Here is a 23126-nt window from a genome sequence, read left to right as displayed (position 1 = left end):
GTTCTCATTGATAAGCTTCCATGAGCTGTGGTGTGTTCTTATGGTCCAAATGTACAAAGTTAGGCTACATAATTCCACAAAGATAAATTGTAGTCTGTTGTGTAAACATTGAAATTCTTCAATCGTTTACTTTGTCTCCATTGTAGATATTGTTCTGTGTTTCTTTGAAATGGGGTTTAGCTCAACTGGCTGAGAAAGAACAGCATCAGCCTACCCAGGCTAAAAGGAGGATGCTGATTGCCTGTTCTGGTTAATCATTGATAAACGGAATCTACTCCCAGTCTTCTGTAAATATGATAAATGAATCTTAGGTACTCACTGACGTGACGTCGCGCTTTCAGCCAAAGCTCAGGTTTAATTAAAACGGGTAGTGAGCTATCTGTTTTCCATTGCAAAAGTTAGAAAAGGCTTGTTGACAAAAGACAGGCTAGATAGGCTACTAATTTTACCTGGATTTGCGATTGTACGTGGTAACTGAAAGGACAATGTTATTGCCGTATTATTATTTTTATAGTTTTGTAGAAAAAAGGTAAATGGTCCGACAATAGGCCTATAGGTTACATGTCCGGGGATGGAGGATTGATTAATATGCACTTTTAATCAAATGGAATCAACAATGACTACGGGGTGCAATGGACTGGGTGTGTAGTCGGAAGATGAAAACTTCATAGATGAGATTCATTTAAATGTGTGGACTGTTTTAAAGACAATTATCCAAATGTTATTTTTTGTTGTCTACACCAGTATTTAGCGTATTTGTGTAGATTTTTACTACTTTATTTTTTTATCATGCCAATGAAAAGGAATGGAACGGAAAGCCCGATCAGGGATGAGTCTTTTCATCATTTGCAGCCGTCTCCAAAGAAGCTCTGTGTTGAGCACGAGGAAATTACCCTCGCTGTCTTAAGTGATGACAAATTGCAAGGAGATTTCGGAAATAACACTCTTTCCAGGTTCGAAGAAGAGGATGATTCGGGAATTAAATCAGGTATTTAAAATGAAATAATTTCTTAATAGGTCTGTATCAGGTTGGGGACTGATGGAAAACTTTAACCGCCACTCTTTTTTATCCAACATGACTTGTACTATGTAGCGTGTCTAAATTTTAATTGGAAATACGTTGTTATTCTGTAATTTCGCTTCTGGTGAGCTTTTAGATTCCTTTACCTGTTTTAAGTGTCAAGAACTTATTTCATGCGTTTACGTTAGGATGGCACATCCCATGTCTTACTACCTAGTTACCTTGCATCCATTTGTGTGCAGTGGGATTTGTTTTGCCATTTTGGGTTTTACTGAATGAGTGTATTTAGATGGGCAGCTAAGTCGATTCGGTATGGCTGTACACTAATTTAAACCCATTAATACAGAAATATCAGTTATACTCGCTAGCCTGTTGATCATTTTTAGCGGCCTCTTACTCAAGATAGTTTAGTTCATGTTATTACTTGTGAGTTTTATGTGAACCATTGGTATCCAGAGTGTGTTAAGGGTCAGCATACACACCTTAGGCTATATGTTGCAGTTTGTGTCTGAACTGAAGACCATTGTCTACACGTGTTTAATTCAGTTTCTCTATAAAAGGGTCCTCAATCCCCCAAGAATAATGTGCCTGGTTTTAGCAGCAGCATTTAAGAGTTTTTGATGAGATTACTTTTTAACATGAATTTTAAACTGTACATTTAAGTAAGGATTGAATATAACTGAAAGAGATGAGATGCACACTTTTGTCATTTAGCGCTTAATTTACTGCTCCCCCTCCCCATATTCTTGCTGGAGTGTTTTTGGATTTTCACAGATCATGTCATGGTAGTTAACGGTTTTCATTGTTGTCCATTATGTACCTGGCAGAAGTAGAGGACTGCAATGAGACCCCATCCTCTGAAGAGGACCTGGATCCCTCAGAGTACACAAAAGAGTTGTCTTTCAAACAGTCAGTTCCGAAGAAAAGCATCACCCAAATAATTAAGGATAAGAAGAAACAGACGCAACTGACCCTGCAGTGGTAGCTATGGGATACCATATGAAGAGCTTATTGTATATTAACATGCATGAGCAGTCTTTGTGACCAGATGATGCTTACAATGAGATATCACACCCAGCAATATGATATGTTTCATATAACAGTGCTACTTGTACCCTTGAAAATAGCCCCTTACCCTATGGTTGTGGGTTTTTTTAAAATATCAGATCACCTTATTGCTGCTAATTAAACTATTGTCTCCCCTAGGCTTGAAGAAAACTACATTGTTTGTGAAGGTGTTTGCTTGCCACGGTGTATTCTATATGCTCACTATTTAGACTTCTGTAGGAAGGAAAAATTAGACCCTGCCTGTGCTGCAACTTTTGGAAAGGTAAAGAGTGTATCACTTAATTTTCTGTTGCGCACACACAAACAATATTATTTACATTTTTTCAAACTAATAGAAGCCATTGCATGTAATAAATGGGGGTGGAGGAAAATAATAATCTATTGATCAAAGATCGTGTCACAAACCAATTTATACTTGCTTTTAGGAAGAGTATATATTTATTTTTTTAGATGTAAAACCACTCTATGCAATTGCAGACTATTCGCCAGAAATTTCCTCTTCTAACAACCCGGAGGCTTGGAACAAGAGGTCATTCAAAGTAAGACAAGAATTTCATAAGATAAACTGTGCCATTGACAGAATTGTTGTCTGTTGTGATTTCACACTAATAATCACCAAGGTTTATTCTTGGTCATTTTGTGGGAATATATGGGATTATAAATTCTCTTATAAAATGTTAAAGTGTATTGTAAAGCATGAGCAGCTGTTAGGAGGTATTATTGCATCTTTACATTCTTGGCATATTTACATTTTTTTTGTTCAATCGTTTGTCACGCAGTATGTAATACAGTGGTTGCCCTGCGTTAGATTTTGTAGTATATACGATTTATCTAAGATTTAGTCACTTGCATGATTAACCTAAGCTCACAAAATGAATAATCAATTTGTTTTCTTGCACTGATCAGAACAACATCTCACTAAGAAGCTAGCGTGGCAGCTGCTGTGTAAATTGATTCTCTGGAAGATGGGTCAACAGCCATCAGCCATGCTTTGGCAGATTTAGTGTCATTTGGGTTAATGCTGGAAAGTAAGATGTGCTCTGTCCATTATTCCCCAGGTATCATTACTATGGCATTGGCATCAAAGAAAGCAGTGCATATTACCATTCAGTATACTCAGGAAAAGGCCTGACCAGGTACCCTCTCTCGCAGAACATCCTCTGCTAATTTCCCTCTTTTTGTCATGACTCATATCAGGACCCATCCTTAGTAGTCAGCAACTTGATCACACCAAGTGCTATTTGCCTTTGAGGAGGAGTAGAAAACCTTACATGAACCTCAGCATGCCAAACAAAGAACAAGCTATTTTAGAGCACTAAATAAAATATGCTACCTGTCCATTTAGTGGCCTGTATGCGGCCTTTGATTTAAGCAAATATAAGGACTGACAGATAGCAAAATAATGTTTTGTAATGATAAATTCTTCTGCAAACCAGATATTTTCTTTTGGGACAGTGAATGAATGTACTTCACCTGGGGCATGTATCACAAAACAGGGTGGCTGAGTTTGCTGGATGACTGCAGAGTAAAACCTGGAACCTTCCCAAACCTGGAACATGGACTAAAGTAAAAGGAGCCGTTCCAGGTTTAACTCAGAGTCAGTTATCCAGCTGACTGAGTAATCCTGCTTCGTGATACAGGACGTGATTCGTGATATTTATTTATCTGTGGGTTCTCTACTACACTGAGAACCCACGGATAAATACAGCACATACATCACACACCTACCGCCATTTTAACAGATTTTTAATTGAATTGTGTTAATGTCCTTGTCGTCTGTACTTTATTTTAGATTTTCTGGGAGTAAACTTAAGAATGAGGTAAGAGAACTTTTCTGTGCATTTTCATTACGAGGTGCGCATAAGCTTAAAATACAGATACTATTGTTAGCCATTAGACTAATGTAAAATGGTTGTGACTAAGACCTCGACATCGAGGTACACCGCTATCTGCGGTACACTGAATACACTATATACTCGAAAGGAATTGTGGGTACAAATAAAAACAAGCAGGAAGGCAAAGTGATTTGAGCCCAACTTTTGTAATTCAAATTTAAGTGGCTCTTTACAAAAATGTGTTTATGTAATAATAAGTTGATGGATGTTATATATGTGTGTTGTTAATGTTTTTTTTTTTTTTTTTTTTACCTTGTTAACGCTTCAGTGCTAAAATAAATAAATATATAAAAGTCTGATTATATTTCACAGGGGGGTTTCACACGCAAGTATTCCCTCAGTTCTAAAACTGGAACACTTCTGCCCGAATTTCCAAGTCCACAACATCTAGTGCTTCAAGGCTCGGTATCCCGAGATAAGGTATCTAGCATGACTACGTCAGTGTGTTTGTGAGCCACGACTAGGTCTTCTGCATTCATTCAAGTGGATGAATCCTGCTTGATTTGTAATCTCTGTTGTGTTATTCCAGGTTTCGGTACTGGTGATACAGTGCCCTCCGTAATGTTTGCGACAAAGACAGTTATTTTTTTTGATTTGGCCAAACAATTCACACATGGCTAAAGTGCAGATCTTAGATTTTATTAAAGGTTATTTTTTTATATATTTTGGTCTCACCATGTTAAAATTACAGTACTATGTATACATAGACCCAATAGTTATGCTTCATTCATTCTGTAATCCACTTGTGGTGGTAGGTTTTCTCCTTCCTGTTTCTTTATTTGCTTTGAGAATTTGCTTGTCTGTAAGTGGAATTTGAATAACTACCACTCTTTTCTGTTTTTCTCGCACAGTTGGACACGCTGGTCATGATGTACAAAACGCACTGTCAGTGCATCTTGGACAATGCCATCAACAGCAACTTTGAAGAGGTATTCCCATGAGCCCCCTCCTTCACGCCTACAGCCCAAGATTTTTCGCATCAGCCAGACTGCTGCCCTTTCTAACGCCCTTTTCCTTCAGATCCAGAATTTTCTGCTGCATTTCTGGCAAGGGATGCCTGATCACCTCCTTCCACTTCTGGAAAACCCTGTCATTGTGGACATCTTCTGCGTGTGCGACTCCATATTGTACAAGGTGCGTCTCCCAACTGCTCGTTTTAGAATTTCAAAAACATACCACCCTCCACCCATGAACTGACAGATTTTATCCAATCTTCTTTTAGGTCCTGACAGATGTTCTCATTCCTGCTACAATGCAAGAGATGCCAGAAAGGTTTGTATTATATTTAATAAATCAATTTTTAAAATATTAAAATGAAGTCATAAAAAGGTATAAACATCGGCAAGTTGTTATACCCTTGATTGAAATTTAGACAGGTATGTACAGCAAAGACATATTCTGTATGGTGAATTCTAAAAGGGGGTGCACCATATTCCAGTGTTTTTGATTGTAAAGGGGATACTGTTTCCAGTCTCCTGGCAGATATTCGCAACTTTGCCAAACACTGGGAACACTGGATGGTATCGTCTCTGGAGAATCTTCCGGATTCTCTCTCGGAGAAGAAGCTGCCAATTGCACGCCGGTTTGTGTCCTCCTTAAAGCGACAGACCTCATTTCTACACCTTGCTCAGGTAAGCCAGAGAAAAACATGGAAAATCTGAAAGTATAAATCTTCGCAAAAAATTATCACTTAAAAAAAACTTTTTTGTTAAATAGTCCTGCTGACCATAAACCATAAATTATATAATTTCACAGATGAAATCATATTCTTTTTTTATGGATGCGTGCTGTGTGTTTACTGCTGCCATTGTTCTCCAGATTGCCAGGCCAGCTCTGTTTGACCAGAATGTGGTGAACTCCATGGTGTGTGACATCGACAAGGTGGATTTACACAGCATCGGGTCCCAAGCCCTTCTCACCATCTCCAACAGTGGAGAGCAAGACTCAGACCTTTACTCTGAATGTGAGAAAGCTTCAAAACAACCAATCTCTTCAAATATGTTACATTTGTGGTGTCCGGTTGCTGGTACTGTGCAGTGAATTAGGATATATATGCTAATGCCAATTTTGTATAGCAGTAGTACTTCCTTTCCTTTTTGTTGCCTTGCAAATACAACATAAATATGGGTCGTATCTGAGAATAACTCTTGTAATTTCAGGCAGTCTGGCATGGTTGTATTTGTATAACCTCCTTGTGTTTCTCCCTCACGCTTGCCAGATGACTCCATTGCAGTGTTTCAAGAGCTGAAAGACCTCCTGAAGAAGAACGCGACCGTGGAGTCCTTTATTGAGTGGCTGGACACCGTAGTGGAGCAGAAGGTCATCAAGGTACATCATGCCCTGGGCCTGCTTAATGGGAGTTCCTGTACATCATGCCCTGGGCCTGTTTAATGGGAGTTCCTGTACATCATGCCCTGGGCCTGTTTAATGGGAGTTCCTGTGCATGTTGTTTTAATTTTCGGAGACATTAGCCGGCGCAGTGTTTGATTTGTGTGAATGTCTCTGGAAGGTACATAATGTGTGCATTTCCACACACTGCATGCCTCACAACCCACTTCAACTCTCCTCAAGAGGCCTCAGGCAGTCCCACCCCACAGTTTGGGGAAACCTCATCCTCTTCTCCCTCTCCAGCCCAGCAAGCAAAATGGCCGGTCTCTGAAGAAGAGAGCTCAGGACTTCCTTCTCAAGTGGAGCTTCTTCGGGGCGCGAGTCATGCACAACCTGACCTTGAACAATGCCACCAGTTTCGGTAAGTGACCAAACCGCACATTTTAAGATAATCTGCTCTGATTTTCATGTGCCAAACCGTAGTTGTCTTTATTCAAACGTGAAGTCAGTAAGTTGCATTGAGCTTTTTTTTGTCTAGAAATATTTCAATATTAGAACCTTTCTCAGTTTAGAAAAGCCTGTTACACAGGCCACCATGTCAAAACACAAAACCACACATACACCATCTTGTCCACTATTGACCAGAACGTAACAATGAACAATAAGACCTAATGGCCAGACCCTTATCATGTAGTTCTGTGTTTTCTGATTGGATAAGGAGCCTCCTACCACTTTCATCTTCCTGGTCCATTGATTGTGTTATTGGCAAACAATCAGAAAACTGTCAAGCATGCAATTGGAAGACCCCACAGGTCGATCCATGGGCAGTGTTAGAACATTATTGAATGTGTGGTTTGACTGAGTGCTGTCCCCTCCACCTTCAATGTTTGGTCACAGCTAAATGACTAACTCCTTCAGAAGATTTTGGATGGAGTGTCCAAGGTTGTTGTTATTCACAAAAAGATAAAAAATACTCTGACCATTACAGGCTCATTCCATCTGATTCGAATGCTGCTGGACGAATATATTCTGCTGGCAATTGAAACGCAGTTCAACAATGACAAAGAACAAGAGCTCCAGAATCTCTTAGATAAATATATGAGAAACGCTGGTATGTCGATAATATGTTTTCACTTTTAATTTTTTGGATTATATATGTAATATTTCACGTTCAGAATACTAGTACAATTAACGTTTGTGATTAATCCTTATTTGGGTGAATTTAAAATAGATTAAGTTGAAAGACAAAATCACATTTGAATTATGGTTGAGGTAAAGTGTCTGTATTTGATCTTCTTGGGTGGTCAGTTCATGTTGGGCATGTCTTATGGAGTTGAAGGCGCATTCAGGTTTCTCTCTGGTTTCAGATGCTAGCAAGGCGGCGTTCACGGCCTCCCCCAGTTCCTGTTTCCTTGCCAACCGCAATAAACCCAGCGCTGCGTCCAGCGAGTCATCCGTAAAGAACGAGTCGTTCTCCGAGCACACTTACCTGTCTCTGACGGTTCAGCACGGGCTGGGCACAAACATGGCTGTCTACCAGGGTGCAGACTCAGATGGCCTGTCCCTGTCAGGTATTTTTTTAGAGAGAAATTCAGGAACAGAAAGCTACCTGCTTCTTACAGCTATCCGGTGTTTTATAATGTTTTGTACGCTACTCTGGACAAGATAACTGCCAAATACATACTTTGATAAACACATATTGCAATTTAGTGATACTATTTCCTTCACAGTACAGAGACTGGTAGAACACATACATATGTTTTTGGTTTGATGCAGTGTATATACACAGTTTTTTTTTTTTGTTGGTTTTTAATTTTCATTTTAGAGTAATGAATTGACCATGATGTTTTAATAAAGAGGCATCAAAGTCAAGTCTCTCTCTCTCTCTCTCAGCTCAAATGGACTTCTCACAGAACAGCGGCCCCCTGATGACTCCGCCCATCTCTCCTGCGATGGTGAACCGGGGCAGCGTGATTAACCAGGGCCCCATGGCCGTCCGGTCCCAGGGCGCCTGCGGTGCCCTCCAGCCTCACCCCGCCTGCCAGGCCTTCCCCGGAGACGCCATGTACCAGAACCTTCCCCACGCCGGCGCCGGCTACTACCCCGCCGCCTCCGGCTACCAGGCCCTGTTCAGGCCTCCGGCGCAGGGCCCCAACCCGGCCTACCAGGCCCGCGCCGAGGCCGGCCGCTACTCGTCTTTCAGCGAGCACCAGCAGCACCAGCAGCAGCAGCAGGCTCCTCCTCCTCTGCCCAAGGACTACTTCAGCAGCAGCTGCGCCATGTCGCCCTACGGCTCCCGGCCCATGTCGACCTTCAGCGCCGCCGCCGCCGACCTGGGGGAGGAGCCTCAGGGCGTTCAGATCCTGGACCCCGCCGGCTACGGGTTCATGGGGAATGGGCTGGGCGGAGCGGCCTGCCAGGGGGGGGCGTACTCGGGACAGAGCGGTGAGTGGCGTTTGTGGGGGGGTGGGGGGTTTGGGGGGTGCTTCTGTGGTGCCTCCGTGGCGGTATCCGTGTGCTACGCCGGCCGGCCTTATGCTTCTGTCACCCCGACCACCTGCCGCCCTCCGTCTCTCCTCTGGTTCCCCAGATTGAGTCTGACTCCTGCTGTCAGCTCTCTGGCCCTTTTCTTCGCTCTCGCCCGCTTGTCCGCCCGCTGGAATGCCCGTCTTGACAGCCATTTAATTCAATCGCATGACAAGTGCTTCTAAGACGAGGCCTGGAGAACAGCTTGTGTTAAGATCTGGTGCTCATTACATTAATACTGTAATATGTGTACAGTTTCTCTCATGTGCTGTTTCATGTCTGTTATGCTATTGATGTTCTGCCTTCCTTTTTTTCGTTTTTTTTTCCTCTCCCTTTTTTTTTTTTTTTTGCTTTTTTTTCAGGCTCCCAATTGTACAGCTTTCACAAAGCAACACTCTGTCTGTGAATTCTTACTGATATAACTGAGTTTAGGGACAGTTTAACTTTTTCCAAACGGAGAACTACTTTGACTTATCCCGTTGCTTGTCCGCGTTGCTCTTCCTCTCGTTTTCAGATTACTATGGAAACGGTGGTTACCATGACGCTCAGAGGCTGGGTTCGATGATTGATCAGCACGTGTCGGTGATCAGCAGCGTGAGCACGATCCGGTGCGTCCCAGCCTACAGCGACGTGCACGACCCCCTCAACATCCTGGACGACGCAGGCAGGAAGACCGCCGGCCCCTTCTACACTGACTCCCCAACCCTGACGTCCCGCGCTGGTGGTGAGGGGCGGAGCTTCTCTCTGACAACGTGTTTATTCAGTCAAATGTCATCTCCCCCCTGATTTGTATCCTCGCCATCTTTATGTCATTTTTTATTCAAATTATTTTAGGATCGGCGTAAAACAGTGGTTCCCAGCCCTGTCCCTGGAGATCTACCGTCCTCTCGGTTTTCACAAAGCACACCTCATTCAACAGCTGGGCATCTCGCTGAGCTGCTAATTAGTAGAATTGAGTGTGTCAATTTAGGTTTAAAATGAAAACATACAGAACGGTAAATCACCGGGAAGGGCATTGGGAACCACTGGTGAACATTTAATTATTGCAATTCAGGATGTCAATATTTTTTTAGTATGTGCAGTATGTCCACCCATCAGTGTGGATTGATTGTGTGTGCGTGTATGTGTGTCGGTGTGTGTGTGCTCGTGGGTGTCTCTCACTGGCTAAGTACAATCCAAACAAATTTGCTCAGCGTTGTTGTTTCACTAAAGCTGTTATATGGTGTGTCATACTTCCTCCCAGGTTCCTCTTCAGCTCCGGCTGACCCCTCCTCCGTCTCCGCCCCCTGCATGTACGGAGCAACCACGCAGTTCCATTCCCAGGATGCACTGCTCTCACACCGGGCCCCGTCTGAGGACATGGTGTCGTCTCTGCCCCCCATCAACACCGTGTTCATGGGATCGACAGGGGGCGGGCCCTGACCGACAGCACCAGGCTTCAGGTCCTACTGTCCCCTTCTCTTCCTGGTCTGCAGATCCAAAGCGCAAAGTACACCCAGGATAAGATCACAAGGAGCCTTTTTCATCATTTCACTATAAACTACAATTTTTCCTCTTTATTTAATCCCAAATTTGGAATTGGGTTGAGTCATCTTTACCTGGGCAAGGAGCACTGTAGCTACTGCGAGTGCAGTCCTCTAGTCCACTCACCTGTGGGACACTGACTATTCTACACCCGACAGAGCACAATAGGAGAGTCGATTGCAATCGGAAGAACAGTGTGTCTTACGCTGAAGAAAACCGGTAGCCCGTGTTGTGCTTTGTCCATTGTTAGGAGGAACTAATGTAGTGGTAATCCAAGAAATCCTACTGTAGGCTACGAGTCATAGTTGGATTTTTACTTTCATGAAAAGTGCCTTTTTCAACTGAGCCACTTGGAAGCCATAATATTGAGTATTTTTGAAGTCAGTTTTTTTTTTTACTTTATCAACTGTATGCATTAACATTGCTAGTGGCAGTTGATTCAGTATGATTTGAGTTTCAGGTCTTCATAGGCCACCCCAGTTAAGAACTTTTCTGTCACAATTCAGTGTGTATGTACTAAAATCCACCATGGTGGTTTCTTGAGAAATATATGTTTTTTGCCAAAATGGTGGCATATCAAAGGGTGATGTTAGGCTTTTCTTGTATTTGAAAATATTGAGTACTTGAAACATTTGTTCCAGCCCTTTAATTGATGTGTGAGAATTGTTTCAGTATTTGCTATTATTATTATTAGGTGGTGGATATGACCATTACAATATATCACCATGTGATGTACATGTTGAGTATTATGCTAACTTTATCTCAAATATTTTTTTCTGTGAATTGCTCCATGTGTTGTTCGTTCTTATTTAAGGTGTGTGTGATTTTATGTATTTTGCAGATAATATTTTAATCACGTGCGTTGCCTGCCAGTGACAATTAATAAAGAGTTGTAGTGTAAATATTCATTTTGAAAGCTAAAGCCTCTCACTAAATGCGTGTGAGTTAGGTCCGCAATAAATTAGCTGAAAAATTGAATTATAGAGCAGTGGCTCTGACTTACAAATATCTGTTGAGTCTGGCTAAAATACAATTTTACATATACATTAAAAAAAAAGATTTTGAGATATATGAATAAACTGAAATATTTCTTCAAGACCCACATGAAATCTCTGTGTTACACTCTCTGTGTGCACTCAGTTTTTTGATTGTGTTTAATAATCCCATTACCGAATGATAGTCGGCTGATATTTTCGCTGATTTATCAACAAAGTTTTGGCTGAAATTTAAACAGGTCAAGAAAAAATTAATGATTTTCAGATGATATAAAATTGTATTATTAAAGATATTAATTTCTCTGTGGCACAGCCACGGAGGATAAACAAAATATTGTTCATAGGTAAAAAAAATTTTTTTTAAAAATTTGTAGCCACTGTTTGGTTGACTCACAAAGAGATAATGAACAGACAGCCCTGTTTCAGTAGTAAGTGTCACGTGCTGCCTTAGCAGTTTCACAGGCAGTCAATAAACCCAGAATAATATCCTTATCTTTCATTTCAATGCCAGATTGACAAAGCTGGGAAATACAAGGCCCTTTAATGGGTAAACTGGACCCACACCAGTTTGAATGGGAGATTACAGACCAGAAACACAATTGAAGAAGCTGTGGATCAGAGCTGGCCTTATCTGTGAAGAGATAAATGATTTTATTTCTCTGTTGTACAATAGGAGTGAGATATGGCCAAGATAAAGATGTTGACCAAAACCTGCACTAATAGAAATGTTTAACTCGCAACATGAGCAAGCTGTTTAATCACATTGCAAGGCTGAAAGAATAAAAGATTGTTTTATTCTTCTTTATATTTACTAAATTGAGCTCTGTTAGTCTTAGAGCAGATGGAAGCCAATAAATCTGTAATCAGTAACATTAAATACGCGGAGGCATTCGTGTACAGAACTTGAACCATTGTAAAGCCGCGTCGATATATTTAAATTTAAGAGGGAGCGTGTATGCTTATTGCGTCGACTCAGCCCGGATTTGAGCATTTGTTCGCGAAATTTATTAATAGCGAAAAATGAATGAGAAACCACCTTATCCTTTATCTACTCAAGTGGAAAATCCATTTCAGCCTCTAGACTGGAACAGATGGCTTTAAATGTAATGATTACAAAATCCCGACGTTAAAATAGTTTAATTACAAAGTCAATAAGGGCTCCAACAATCGCGGGGCCTTTCGTGTAAAAACAACAGAAGGCAGAACGCAAACTTTGGGACAATGTTTAACCAGAACTTTGCATTTAGGTGGTCAGCCTCCATATGCACCTCAGCCAGGGCTAAAGATCAACAGATCTGGGGCTGTTTTCTCCCTGTCGTCACTGCTGCGTTTTAGTGCGGTTACAGTTGTGTATCCGTGGATCAGGCCGTCAGGCCTGCTTTCCCTGCCCGTGAAAAACGGCCGTAGTTTTGTATCTGGTTTCCATTTTAACTGAACGTCAGGAGAGAATCTTCTGTCATAAAGAAATACACAGAGATGAATAGAAGTAATTTTTTAAAAGTAAGTGATGTATTTTTAATGCAAGTAGCTCTGTCTGTTATATTTCCATATATGGTATGCCTGATGGTTATTGCTGTATTCTTTTACTGTTGGTCAAAAGAGACACATTTGCACACAAGTTCATTCTCTTTTGGCCAATTTGAACTATTTTCCACTTGGCTAGCAATGTGTGAACAGTCTACAGATCCTATGTTTGTTTGACAACAAACATAGTATCTATGTATACACATTAATATACATGCACATATTTATTTTATGAGCTACATATTTGTGTGCATAAAGCATGGTTTGGGTGAAGCCTAATTCAAATTTTGTAAAGGGCCCCCAAGAGGTCAGGATTACCCCTGGTTATATTTACATAACCTAATTTCAAACAGAACTGTTTCATGTTGTGAAAAAGAAGTACACAAAAAGTACTTTCAAGGTACTGAATGAATTACCTGCCTTAACAAATATTTTCTGGATATTTAACACATACAGTACCACAATGTGACCACAAGAGGTCAACGAATAGCTGGATTTACTTCGGTTGTACCGTGTGATGTCAGAGGAACATTCCATACACTGACAGTCTAATGCCACTAATCTCACTTCATCACAGAGAGGTCTATGTTATTTTCCTGTTCTTCTTAGCATGCAAGACAGTGCATTTACGGAGCGCATGGTAGTTCGAGAGCTATTCCTTGCAGGATTATGCGCAAGTTTAAAGGAAAGTTTTTTTCCAAATCAAAATCCACCAATTGCAGAGCGCTGAGCGCTGCATGTCATCTCTGTTTTAAGAGAGTCGCTGGTGTTGGAGACAAAACTATTACCAATAAAAGCGAGATAATCTACAGCCATATAGATGTTCTCTCCTGAATGCGAGACGGTGCATATTTATCACTGGATCAACTGCTTCGGAGGTATTAATGTATCCTTTCCACTTGAGATGTCTGTGTTGAGCAGAATCGCGGTGTAGATCTCTTTTAGCAACGCAGTGATGTGAGCCTGCTATCTGAGGAGGCCGCGCTTGTATTGACAGGCTTAATGTGAGCCCTTGACACATTACCTGTGTGCTGTCAGCAAACGGGTGAAATCTCAGTAGACACAGTTCCAGTCTGTGCTAACAGTATCATCTGAGGTTTGTGGTACAGTAAATTATTAATATTTTTCTGTATGCGCAGAATATAGTTGCCTTGAAAGTTGCACACACATTTTTTCATATTGACTGGAGATTGGCAAGTCATTTTTGATGGAAAGGGACATTGGAATATGGAAGAAATCAAAACAGGCCACGCTAGCTCATATTTGCATGTAATCAATCAAAATCTATCATTATTATCTGTCACATCAAGCCCAACTTTGAAGAATCCAGGAGTTTCTGAGTAATTCCATGAAATTTCAATTCCATGCATTTATAACGGCCGGTTTCAACATGTATTTTGTAGTATTTTGTGTGAAATTGATTAATTTGCTGCTAAAATTCTACTGTACCAAGAGCTCATCCACCAATCACGTAGCTGCAGACTCTCAGCTCATCCATATGGTCTGTGCCAAAGGCACTGCTATAGCTTTCTTTAGTGCAGGCATGTCCAGTCTAGTCCAAAAAGGGCCAATGTTGGTGTTGGTTTATGTTGTAGTCCAACAATAGTCCTGCCTGATTTTACTTACCAGTGTCTTCATTGAAGACCATGATTAGTTACTCAGTTGAATCGGGTGTTGTAGTGCTGGGATAAAGCAAAAACCTGCACCCTCACCACCCCTCTGTGGATTGGATACCCCTGCTTTAGACAGCAGGCTTTAATGCTCAAAATAGAATTGTTTTCAAAAATCCAATCTTTTTAGGTGACAGTCCACACAAGAGTCAGTAATTTCATGAGCGTCCAGCCTGGATTAAGATGTTTTGACAAGCTAGACTTTGATACCATTTTCACTTTTCTTTTCTTTTTCCTCAAGGTTCTCCCAGCTTTGGGTATAGCACATTCACTTTAAAGTGTTTTAGCCAATATGAAAAATGTATTTGTTTTGTGGTAATTCATGCTTAATATAATTCAATTTCAAGAATAACCAACATATAATCATAAGCACCATACATAAATTATATTTCCCAAGATTCTGGAGAGGCCCTTGTGTTAAATATGTGAGTTATGTCAAAAATAGTTTCTGCTTGTTTTGAAATATGGGAAATTTAAAGTATAGAAGGAATTTCTGCAAGATCTCAGTACCTTACTCATACAGAATGGAAAAATGTATTGAGTAATATTCTTGGCCATGCAACTTGCGTCCATGGGAGGGCAGCATTGTGTAATGAAAAGTAAAAATCCAATCTCTTTCAAAATGTACACACTTCTTATGGGCCTTCTTTCATTTATAGGCTTGCTAATTTTGTGCCATGTCAGCTCTCCAGTATGAATTGTATGAAAATCGAAGATAATTTAGTATGTAATCAAATGTTGATACCATTCGTGTCTTCACATGCTTCATTGTATTTTGTATGTAGTTAAAACGGTAGCTTATGATAATAACAATGATGTCACTGCAGTGGGTACATTTCTAATTTGCATTCTGCGTTCTGTGCCCCAAAGTTCTCTGTTATTAGTGTTTGTTCCTACAATAAAATAGGAGAATAGAATGATAGAAGCAATATCATTCTTATTAGCTGGACTTCGAATGGAAGCACCAACACTTCAGCGTGCATGCACACTATTTCTTTGCTTCTTTTTTCTACTCTGATAATATGAGTTAATTTCATTTTTATAAATTAAAGTAAAAATGGGGACAACTGCACAATTTGGAATAGAGCAAGTTGGAGTAAATATGTAATTTACAGCAGTGTTGAGTCGTGAAGTAAGTCAGAGCACTGGTCTCTGACCCAAAAGGTTATAGGTTCAAATTCTAGGGGAAACCTTCATATTCTGCCCAGGCGTAATGTTCTCCAGTCTGTTCAGCTGGATAACTGAGCATAATAATATATGAGCATCAAATAAAATGGTTATTACAGTCACAGCCTCTGCACTTTGTAATGAGCGACCTGTCAGGTGCAAACTATTAGGTGTTGGTCAGCAGTGGGTTGAGGCTCACAGGTTACTGATGGCAATAAGTATTTTAACAGTATAGGTAGAAGACAATCCTGTGACAACCAGAGCGATGACAACTTCCTGTGCTTTTATAAGTTGTGCTCACACACCACTTGTGTGCATATAATTGTCTTGTAAGTTGCCCTTCCAGGTTCACTTTAGGAAACAAATGCTTCTTCCACCTGTTTGCAAAAAAACTATACAAAAACAAACACATTCATATATAAGACTTTTGAGAAAAAATGCATCCATCACTGACCCTTCTGACAAGGAAACAAACTTCAAAGTGTGCTGAACAGAGGAACTGGGTGGAGATTACCCTGGGAGTTCACGTTTAAGCTCTGGTCGCCACTTCCCCCAGGGTCTTTTTAACCCAAATCCTGGAATGGTGTTATTTTAAGCCGTAACAGTGGGAAAAACTCTTCCTCTTCTTCCCTGTACCAATATCCTTTATTATTCCAGTACCGAGCTTCCAGCTTCCTGCAGGAGTTTGACCTCTGGGATCTCCGAGGGTTTATATGAGGAATGTCACGATTACGGAACAATAACCTCCGGGAATTCAAGTCAGAACTTGAAAGCACTTATCTGTAACTTAATTTAAGCCTGACACACACAATCAGCAGTGGGGTGTTCTCAGTTTGTAACTCTGATTGTAATTCTCCACCACAAACTGATGCATTGTGGGAACTCTGTTGAGTATTCTGTTTGTTCTCATTCATGTATAATGACTACTGTTCCTGCTGTGAAGGACAGTACATTCTACATGTAGATCACAGTGGTAAGTTTCCTGAAAACAGCAGTCTGCAGAGAAAAATGCATTTTAAAACAGTAGGGGCTTCTATGAGTGTTATATCTTGGGAAACTGCCTACCTGGTTGTGTATAGTATTCGTATACTTGTCTTGTAAGGGTAATGGCATTTATGTGTGGTTATGTGTGGATATGTATATTTGTGCGTATGTGTGTGTGTGTGTGTGTGTGTGTATGTGAGTGCAAGTGTGTGTGTGTTTTATAGCTATTTTAAAATGAGCAATACCTGGGAAACTGCTTCTTCAAAATCATGGACCTCATTTGAGTCAACAGAGTTTATGTGCATTTTTAAAGGACGTTTATTTAACTGAAGAGGCTGGAAAAGCTCCCCCTGATTCCCTCGGTGGTCTGTCCGCCACTGGTGCAGTTTCCGAGAGGCTGTCTATCAGTTTATGGGTTTTGACTAGCGCGAGGCCCTAGAATTCCACAACTGTGTGTGCCCTAACCCGGAGCGAGCGGAGGGTCAGTGTAACTGTATTTGGAGAGCTGCAGCAGACATGGTAGGCATTTCTCTCATTGGTGGTAAATATCTTGGGGAATCTCGTCACTTTTTCTGGCGTAGTAAATCTGAATCGCTACGTCTCATCACCCCAAACGCAATGGGAAGTAAAAAAATTTTTTTTTTAAAAAGCACACAGGGCTCCAACAACAACAAGTACATGAAGGCAATGCGTCTTTGGCAGCCAGAAGAGTTACTGCCATTGTAAACCAACATGATGTCATTGTGTTATAATGGATGAACGGAGACATAATGGAATCATGAATTATTATTACACAGGCTTAGATATAGTACGCCATGTCTCAAAGGCAAAATTTTATCAGTCTGTGGATTCATAGATTAAAAATAGAAATTTGCAAAAGAATCTAATCCTCAGTTGAAACCACATTAAAACAGTGCTTTGTTAAGACAAAATAAAAGACTGAATTTTTAAAAAATTCCTAAAAGGAGCTCAGTCAATCAATTAAATATTGTTTTATTAAATGCTGCTGAGTTTTGGGATGAAATGAATAGATATTATTAAAGAACAGATATTACTTAATTTTGTGAAAAGAAAAGGTCATTTAAAGCCATCACAGTCTCCTTCATTCATCACGAAAACACTGAACAAAAGGACTTGAAGTGGGGCAACTATTATTAGCACCTCAACATTGGCTGTGCTTTGTAATATAATGCTTTGTTATGTGTTCCTTGATGACTACAAAACCCACATTAATTAACTAAGTGAAGACAGTCCATTATGATGCAATTAATTACAGTAAACCCTGACTGAAGAAAACAGTTGTCAGATGAGGACAGAGAAGACTATTTGACGGACCCAGGCAAGCTAGTATGAAGCATTTCAAACAGGAAATTGTTTCTTAACCTTTATTGACATCTTGCCATTTTGTCTTCCTAACAGCTTTCCCTCAGTTTTAAATATTTAAAATTAGATCATCTTTCTTTCACTTGTCTGCATCATTATTGGGAAATCCTGGCTATCAGTGAGTATTTAATGTCATTAAGACTTTGTCAAGAAGATTAATTAATTACATGACATCATATTGCCTCGTATTCTTTTCATGGATGCTCTTAACCAGAAATGAAAGTGCAGAGCATTCTAAACAACAGAAAGGTACATTAATGTCGTACGAAAAGGAGCGGTAATACTAATTGGTTACTGGTTACTGTTTAGCCACCTGTTTAACATCGTTGTCTAGCATCGTTGAACATATTCAACTAACCTGACAAAAAAAGTCTCCTTCAGTTCAACAAAATATCAGCATAACATTTGGACGCACAGTGAATGCATTTCACTGTTTATACTATTGTGATTTAAGATGAAGGAGAGCATTTTTTTTAACGTACTAGGTGTTAACAACATCAGCAACATTGATACCTATATTATAACAGAAATATCTATCAGGTCTGTTATCGTTGTTTCGATTTCAACAATCAAATCATGCAAACTTTACATATAAAGTTACATTAATTTTAACCAATTAGGCCACTTCTGTGAAATAAAACAATTTCTTTGGGTGTCATAATAAGGAGGTTACAAGGTGGGCCTAATCTTAGTTTACACATCACAAAAACGAATCAAAGCTCGTACCGAATTTCACTTTGCGCTGTTTAATCGTTGATAACACGTCAAAGTGCAATTTATTCGAGACAATGAAAATACAATGAAAATGTAAATCTTTTAAAAATACAGAGCGGATAATTGGGCACGTGTTTGAATGAACGCCAAGTGCTTGTCCGCACGAGCTCATTAATAGTGGCTTTGCTTGCACGTGCACCCCAGTAACTCAAAGCAGAGGGCGTTTGAATGCCATTTAGGGGAAGACATGGTTTGTAGCGAGCGCTAAACAATCAGCCAGCCCCGGCCAGTAGGAGATGGGATTATTTCATAATGCTCATTTTTCAATAGGAAAGAAGATGTGAGTGTTTACATCATTATTCCATTTACGGGTTCAAGGCCAGTATTTGATTTAAAGAATGGATGAAAAGAATTGATTTTAACACGATTCTGGAGTCTGTTAAGATTAACTTTGTATTTCCCCTTGCCGTTGCCGTTGTAGCGGGCTGAAAATATATATTTCTGTCTAAAAAATAATGTATGGATATTCACGAATTTAATAGAATAGGCTTGTTCAGTTCATCCAGCTACTATATCACATAAAGCTGAAATGTAAAAGGCACCGCAAAGTCACAGTGTCACAATAATCTATTGCAATTGATCTCAGGTTACGAGCTACGCGAAGCCTCTAATTTACGATTTTAAGGACTAATTAGGTTTATTCATTGAAACTGTGTCAATGCATTAAGTATGGATCAATGATGGGTTTCTTGAAGTTAATGTAATTTGCTGGCGAAAAAAATCTGTAAGAAAACTGAAACCAATATGTGTGATTTAGCATGACAAACACGGGGAGAGTAGAAGCTCTTGATTAAATGTTGATTTGTGTTGTTGCATAATAAAGCAAAACATTGGAAAACATTGAACACAATTATACAGGACACCGTATGGAGTCTTGAAAAACTATTGCAGTTGATTTTATCCCAGCTTCAAGAAGGAGCTGGATAAGTTTGCTTTTCAGCATTTAGCTGATGCTCTTCTGATCCAGATCAACAGGTTAATTTTTTTTTTTTTTACCTGCAATCTGTTTCTACAGCTGGAAAGTTTTGCTGAAGCAGTTCAGATGAGTACAATGCACTCTGAAGAATAAACGTACAGTGGAGGTATATTTTTGTTCTTAATGGAACACATTTGTCAAATGTAGGCCTACCCTGAAAGTACAATAATGTTAATTTGGTTACTAATAAGTACCTTTTACAAGCAAAAAAGGTACAAATTAATTATATATTGCTGGCTAGGGCTGCAACTGTATGCATCAATAGGGCATCATCCCAGTGACCTGCAAGGTCTAAATTAATGAGGCGCCACATATGGATTCCATCCCAGACAGAGTAGATTGGATTAAACCACAGGGTGGTGCCTTAACTGAATGAGCCACTCAGCAGCTTTAAGGATGTCAGTGGTGTGTGATGTAATGCTGCTTCCTATATTATAATTTACAAGAATTTACAGGAATTGGGCAGCTGAGTTCAAAGGTGTTTGTGTAGGATCTGATTACCTCGTTTCGGAGGGGGTGAGGTAAATGTGCATCCAATCAGATGTTTTTGTTTTGTTTTGTTTTTTATTGGTGGGGGAGGGCGAGGGGATTAGTAAAATATCTAAAATTGCTAGGTGCTCATTACACAGCCGGTAGTGCACATTATTTCTGGAGTAGATTTTGCAGATGATTATGATCACGGTAACCAAACATACATTCCTGTTATTTTGATTACCCAGAAAACCCATTACAAGCAGAAGTGAAGAAATGTTGGTGCACTTACTGTAAAATTGATGGTATTTGAGAATTTGAGGGTTCATGGTTTTAAAACAAGAAAATATACTCCAAAGCAGCTTCTGCAGTGTACAGTCATGTTTCCAGAGGCTGTACATATGAACAAATTAATTGGACTTCTAAACATAAACACCCATTTGTTTGTGCTGGTACATCTGTCCTTAACCCCAGAGGTCTCAGGTTACAAGTGCCATGGGAAATAAGCAATGTAAAAGTTGTGTAAGTTGCTCTGGATAAGAGCGTCTGCTAAATGCCTGTAATGTAATGTAATGTAAATAGTTCCAAAAAGAAAAGAATACAATCATGTGATATACACATACAAGTTCTAGACGCATAAAGTTCTTGTACAAGCTGCTTAAGTTACTTGAAGTGTATTGTCTTGCTCTAATCCACAATCCCCAAAATGCCCCTATACCACCATATAAAACAGGCCATCAGATATCCTTACACACACAAACTGTCAGCGCCAATCAAAACATACACAAAAACTGAAATAATTTATATTTCTAAAAACACAAAGTGAACTTTCCTTTTAAGTTATTCTTTTATTCTTTATGTCCTTTGTTTTAAAAACAAGCAGTGAACCATTATTCCAGATTTCACAGTCGGTATAGAAGAATATGACAAGGATTGCCTTTCAATTTTAATGGCTTCCATTTGAAACTGAAATTAAATGGAAAATTGTGAAATTGAATATCAGTGACATATTACAGATCATCATGGGGATTGATTCCTTATTTGTAGACATTTTAGCTTAGAAGTAACCTAGAAGTAATTTCTTTCCAGGCCTAAAAATAACAATAAATACCAATTAGATCCAATATGGGTATAATAGGTGTCATTCCACTCACATGATAACTTAATGTGAATGACTTTTTCGGCTTTGAGTAAAAAGTAAGTATATGCGAGTATAAGTATTTTATCCCTGTAAAAGCAAAACATAAGGAAATAATTTTGTTTTTGAAGCTAAATCTGGTGCCTGAAGGACGTGAAATCTCAGCTTAGGCATGAGAATGCTAATATTGGTGTAATTTAAAATAATTTAATTATATCTTTGTGAATATTCTCTTAGAATTTATTTTAATGCAATTAAAATGCCCCTGAAAAGCATAAATATTTTTTTTCTGTGAAAGATATGAAAGGTTATAGCATGAATTAAATCACATGAATTAAATCACACTGGCACTTTAATTTGATTAAAAACTGACTGTGAACTGTTAGCTTTTTTCTTCATAAACACAGTTTGGCAAAGTCAACAAATCACTGTTTGTAAAGAATAAAAACCACAACGTAATTTTTTTAGTCAATGTCAAGGACAAATGTTGATTGAATCCAGGTCTATGTCTGCATTGTAATTTATTCTTAAATATTGTCATACAATTTATACCATACTGCCGAGATGATTAAAACAGAATAATGGATAGATTGAGGTAGAAAAAAAAGAGAAAAAAATCATCATGCCCAAATTAAATAGTCTTCCTTTGACATCATTGTTGAATTTAGCTTCAATTTAGTTGGGCCCGTTCAACAAGATATTGAAGTCAAATGAATCCTTTCCTTCTTTTATGTGTTTTTTTGTTACACCCAGTGTGCTCTACTGATCCATTTTAATGTGATGCTTTTGAAAGAAGCTCCAGTCTCTATGGCAGCCCAGACGTGGTTCACTGGCTTTAGGGCATGTGATGTCTGGGGAGGGAGACGGCCAGGTGCATATCCTGCTTTGTTGGGTAGATGGGGAGAAGACCTGACGTTCTGTCGGACCTACCCGAGCGTTCTCCACGCAAACCGGTTGCTAACGGTGCTAATGAGTGGTAACGAGCCGAACAATGCTTTATTTACGTGACGCTGACTTTCTGTCTTTTGACGCGTTTTCATTCATATTTCCAGCGTAAGAAAATATTACAAGGCCAAAATACTCATGTTGGAAGGTTGAGGATATTAAATAAAATTGCACTTAAGCATAATATACTTGAATAGTATCGGCACATCATTAAGTGTTGCGCAGTTACATTATTTAAAAGATTTTTTTTTCTTGTCTCAGGGTTTCAAAAGCTGGAATTCTCAAAGGATTGTTTCAAAGCGTGTGAGCAGATCATAGCCACTGTTGTGATCTATGAGATTGCTTGAACAAGGAACTTATGCTGTCCTACCAAATTATAAATTAAGTATAGTTGCTTAATTAGCCATTGGTTTGTGACCAATATGTGTCATGTGAAATTTCAAAAACTGTTCCTTTTTCCATTATGGAGAGGGACATTTCTGAAATCACTTCCCGTAATGATTTTTTTCCCCAATGTACTGTTATGTTGTCCTTGAACAAACAATGCGCATCTCTGTAAGAAATCCACAGGATAAGAGTCCTTCTTTTATACACGAATGGGCTCTCTTAGCTAAAATGAATAACTACTGACATAAAAACACCTGCTAACAACCAAAAATCTTCTTTATCTGGCTCTGTTGAATTTCTTTAAAAGGCTAAATAAGTTCTATGATACTCTCATGGCCAAACAACAAATG

The 23126-nt window shown here is 39.5% G+C and overlaps 1 protein-coding gene across 2 annotated transcripts; it reads left to right on the top strand.

The window, feature by feature from the left end:
- Positions 1 to 315: 315 nt before the first annotated feature.
- rfx6 (regulatory factor X, 6) lies at positions 316 to 11379 on the top strand. 2 transcript variants are annotated; one of them, XM_035420583.1, is made up of 19 exons: positions 316 to 988; positions 1849 to 2002; positions 2228 to 2351; positions 2567 to 2628; positions 3148 to 3225; positions 3882 to 3909; positions 4297 to 4404; positions 4836 to 4913; positions 5005 to 5118; positions 5207 to 5256; positions 5456 to 5615; positions 5803 to 5947; positions 6203 to 6312; positions 6616 to 6733; positions 7301 to 7423; positions 7680 to 7883; positions 8206 to 8757; positions 9353 to 9562; positions 10082 to 11379. In XM_035420583.1, the coding sequence occupies exons 1-19, from the start codon at positions 790 to 792 to the stop codon at positions 10258 to 10260; spliced, it is 2796 nt and encodes a 931-aa protein (XP_035276474.1). In that variant the 5' UTR covers positions 316 to 789; the 3' UTR covers positions 10261 to 11379. The 2 variants fall into 2 exon arrangements, with proteins under 2 accessions (XP_035276474.1, XP_035276475.1); XM_035420584.1 differs by lacking the exon at positions 316 to 988 and having other exon boundaries at positions 1806 to 2002.
- The last annotated feature ends 11747 nt before the right edge of the window (positions 11380 to 23126 follow it).

Source organism: Anguilla anguilla, chromosome 6 (assembly GCF_013347855.1).
Source record: "Anguilla anguilla isolate fAngAng1 chromosome 6, fAngAng1.pri, whole genome shotgun sequence".
Taxonomy (NCBI): Eukaryota; Metazoa; Chordata; class Actinopteri; order Anguilliformes; family Anguillidae; genus Anguilla; species Anguilla anguilla.
Note: the sequence above shows the minus strand (reverse complement) of the source record. Positions and strands in the feature narration are given on the sequence as shown.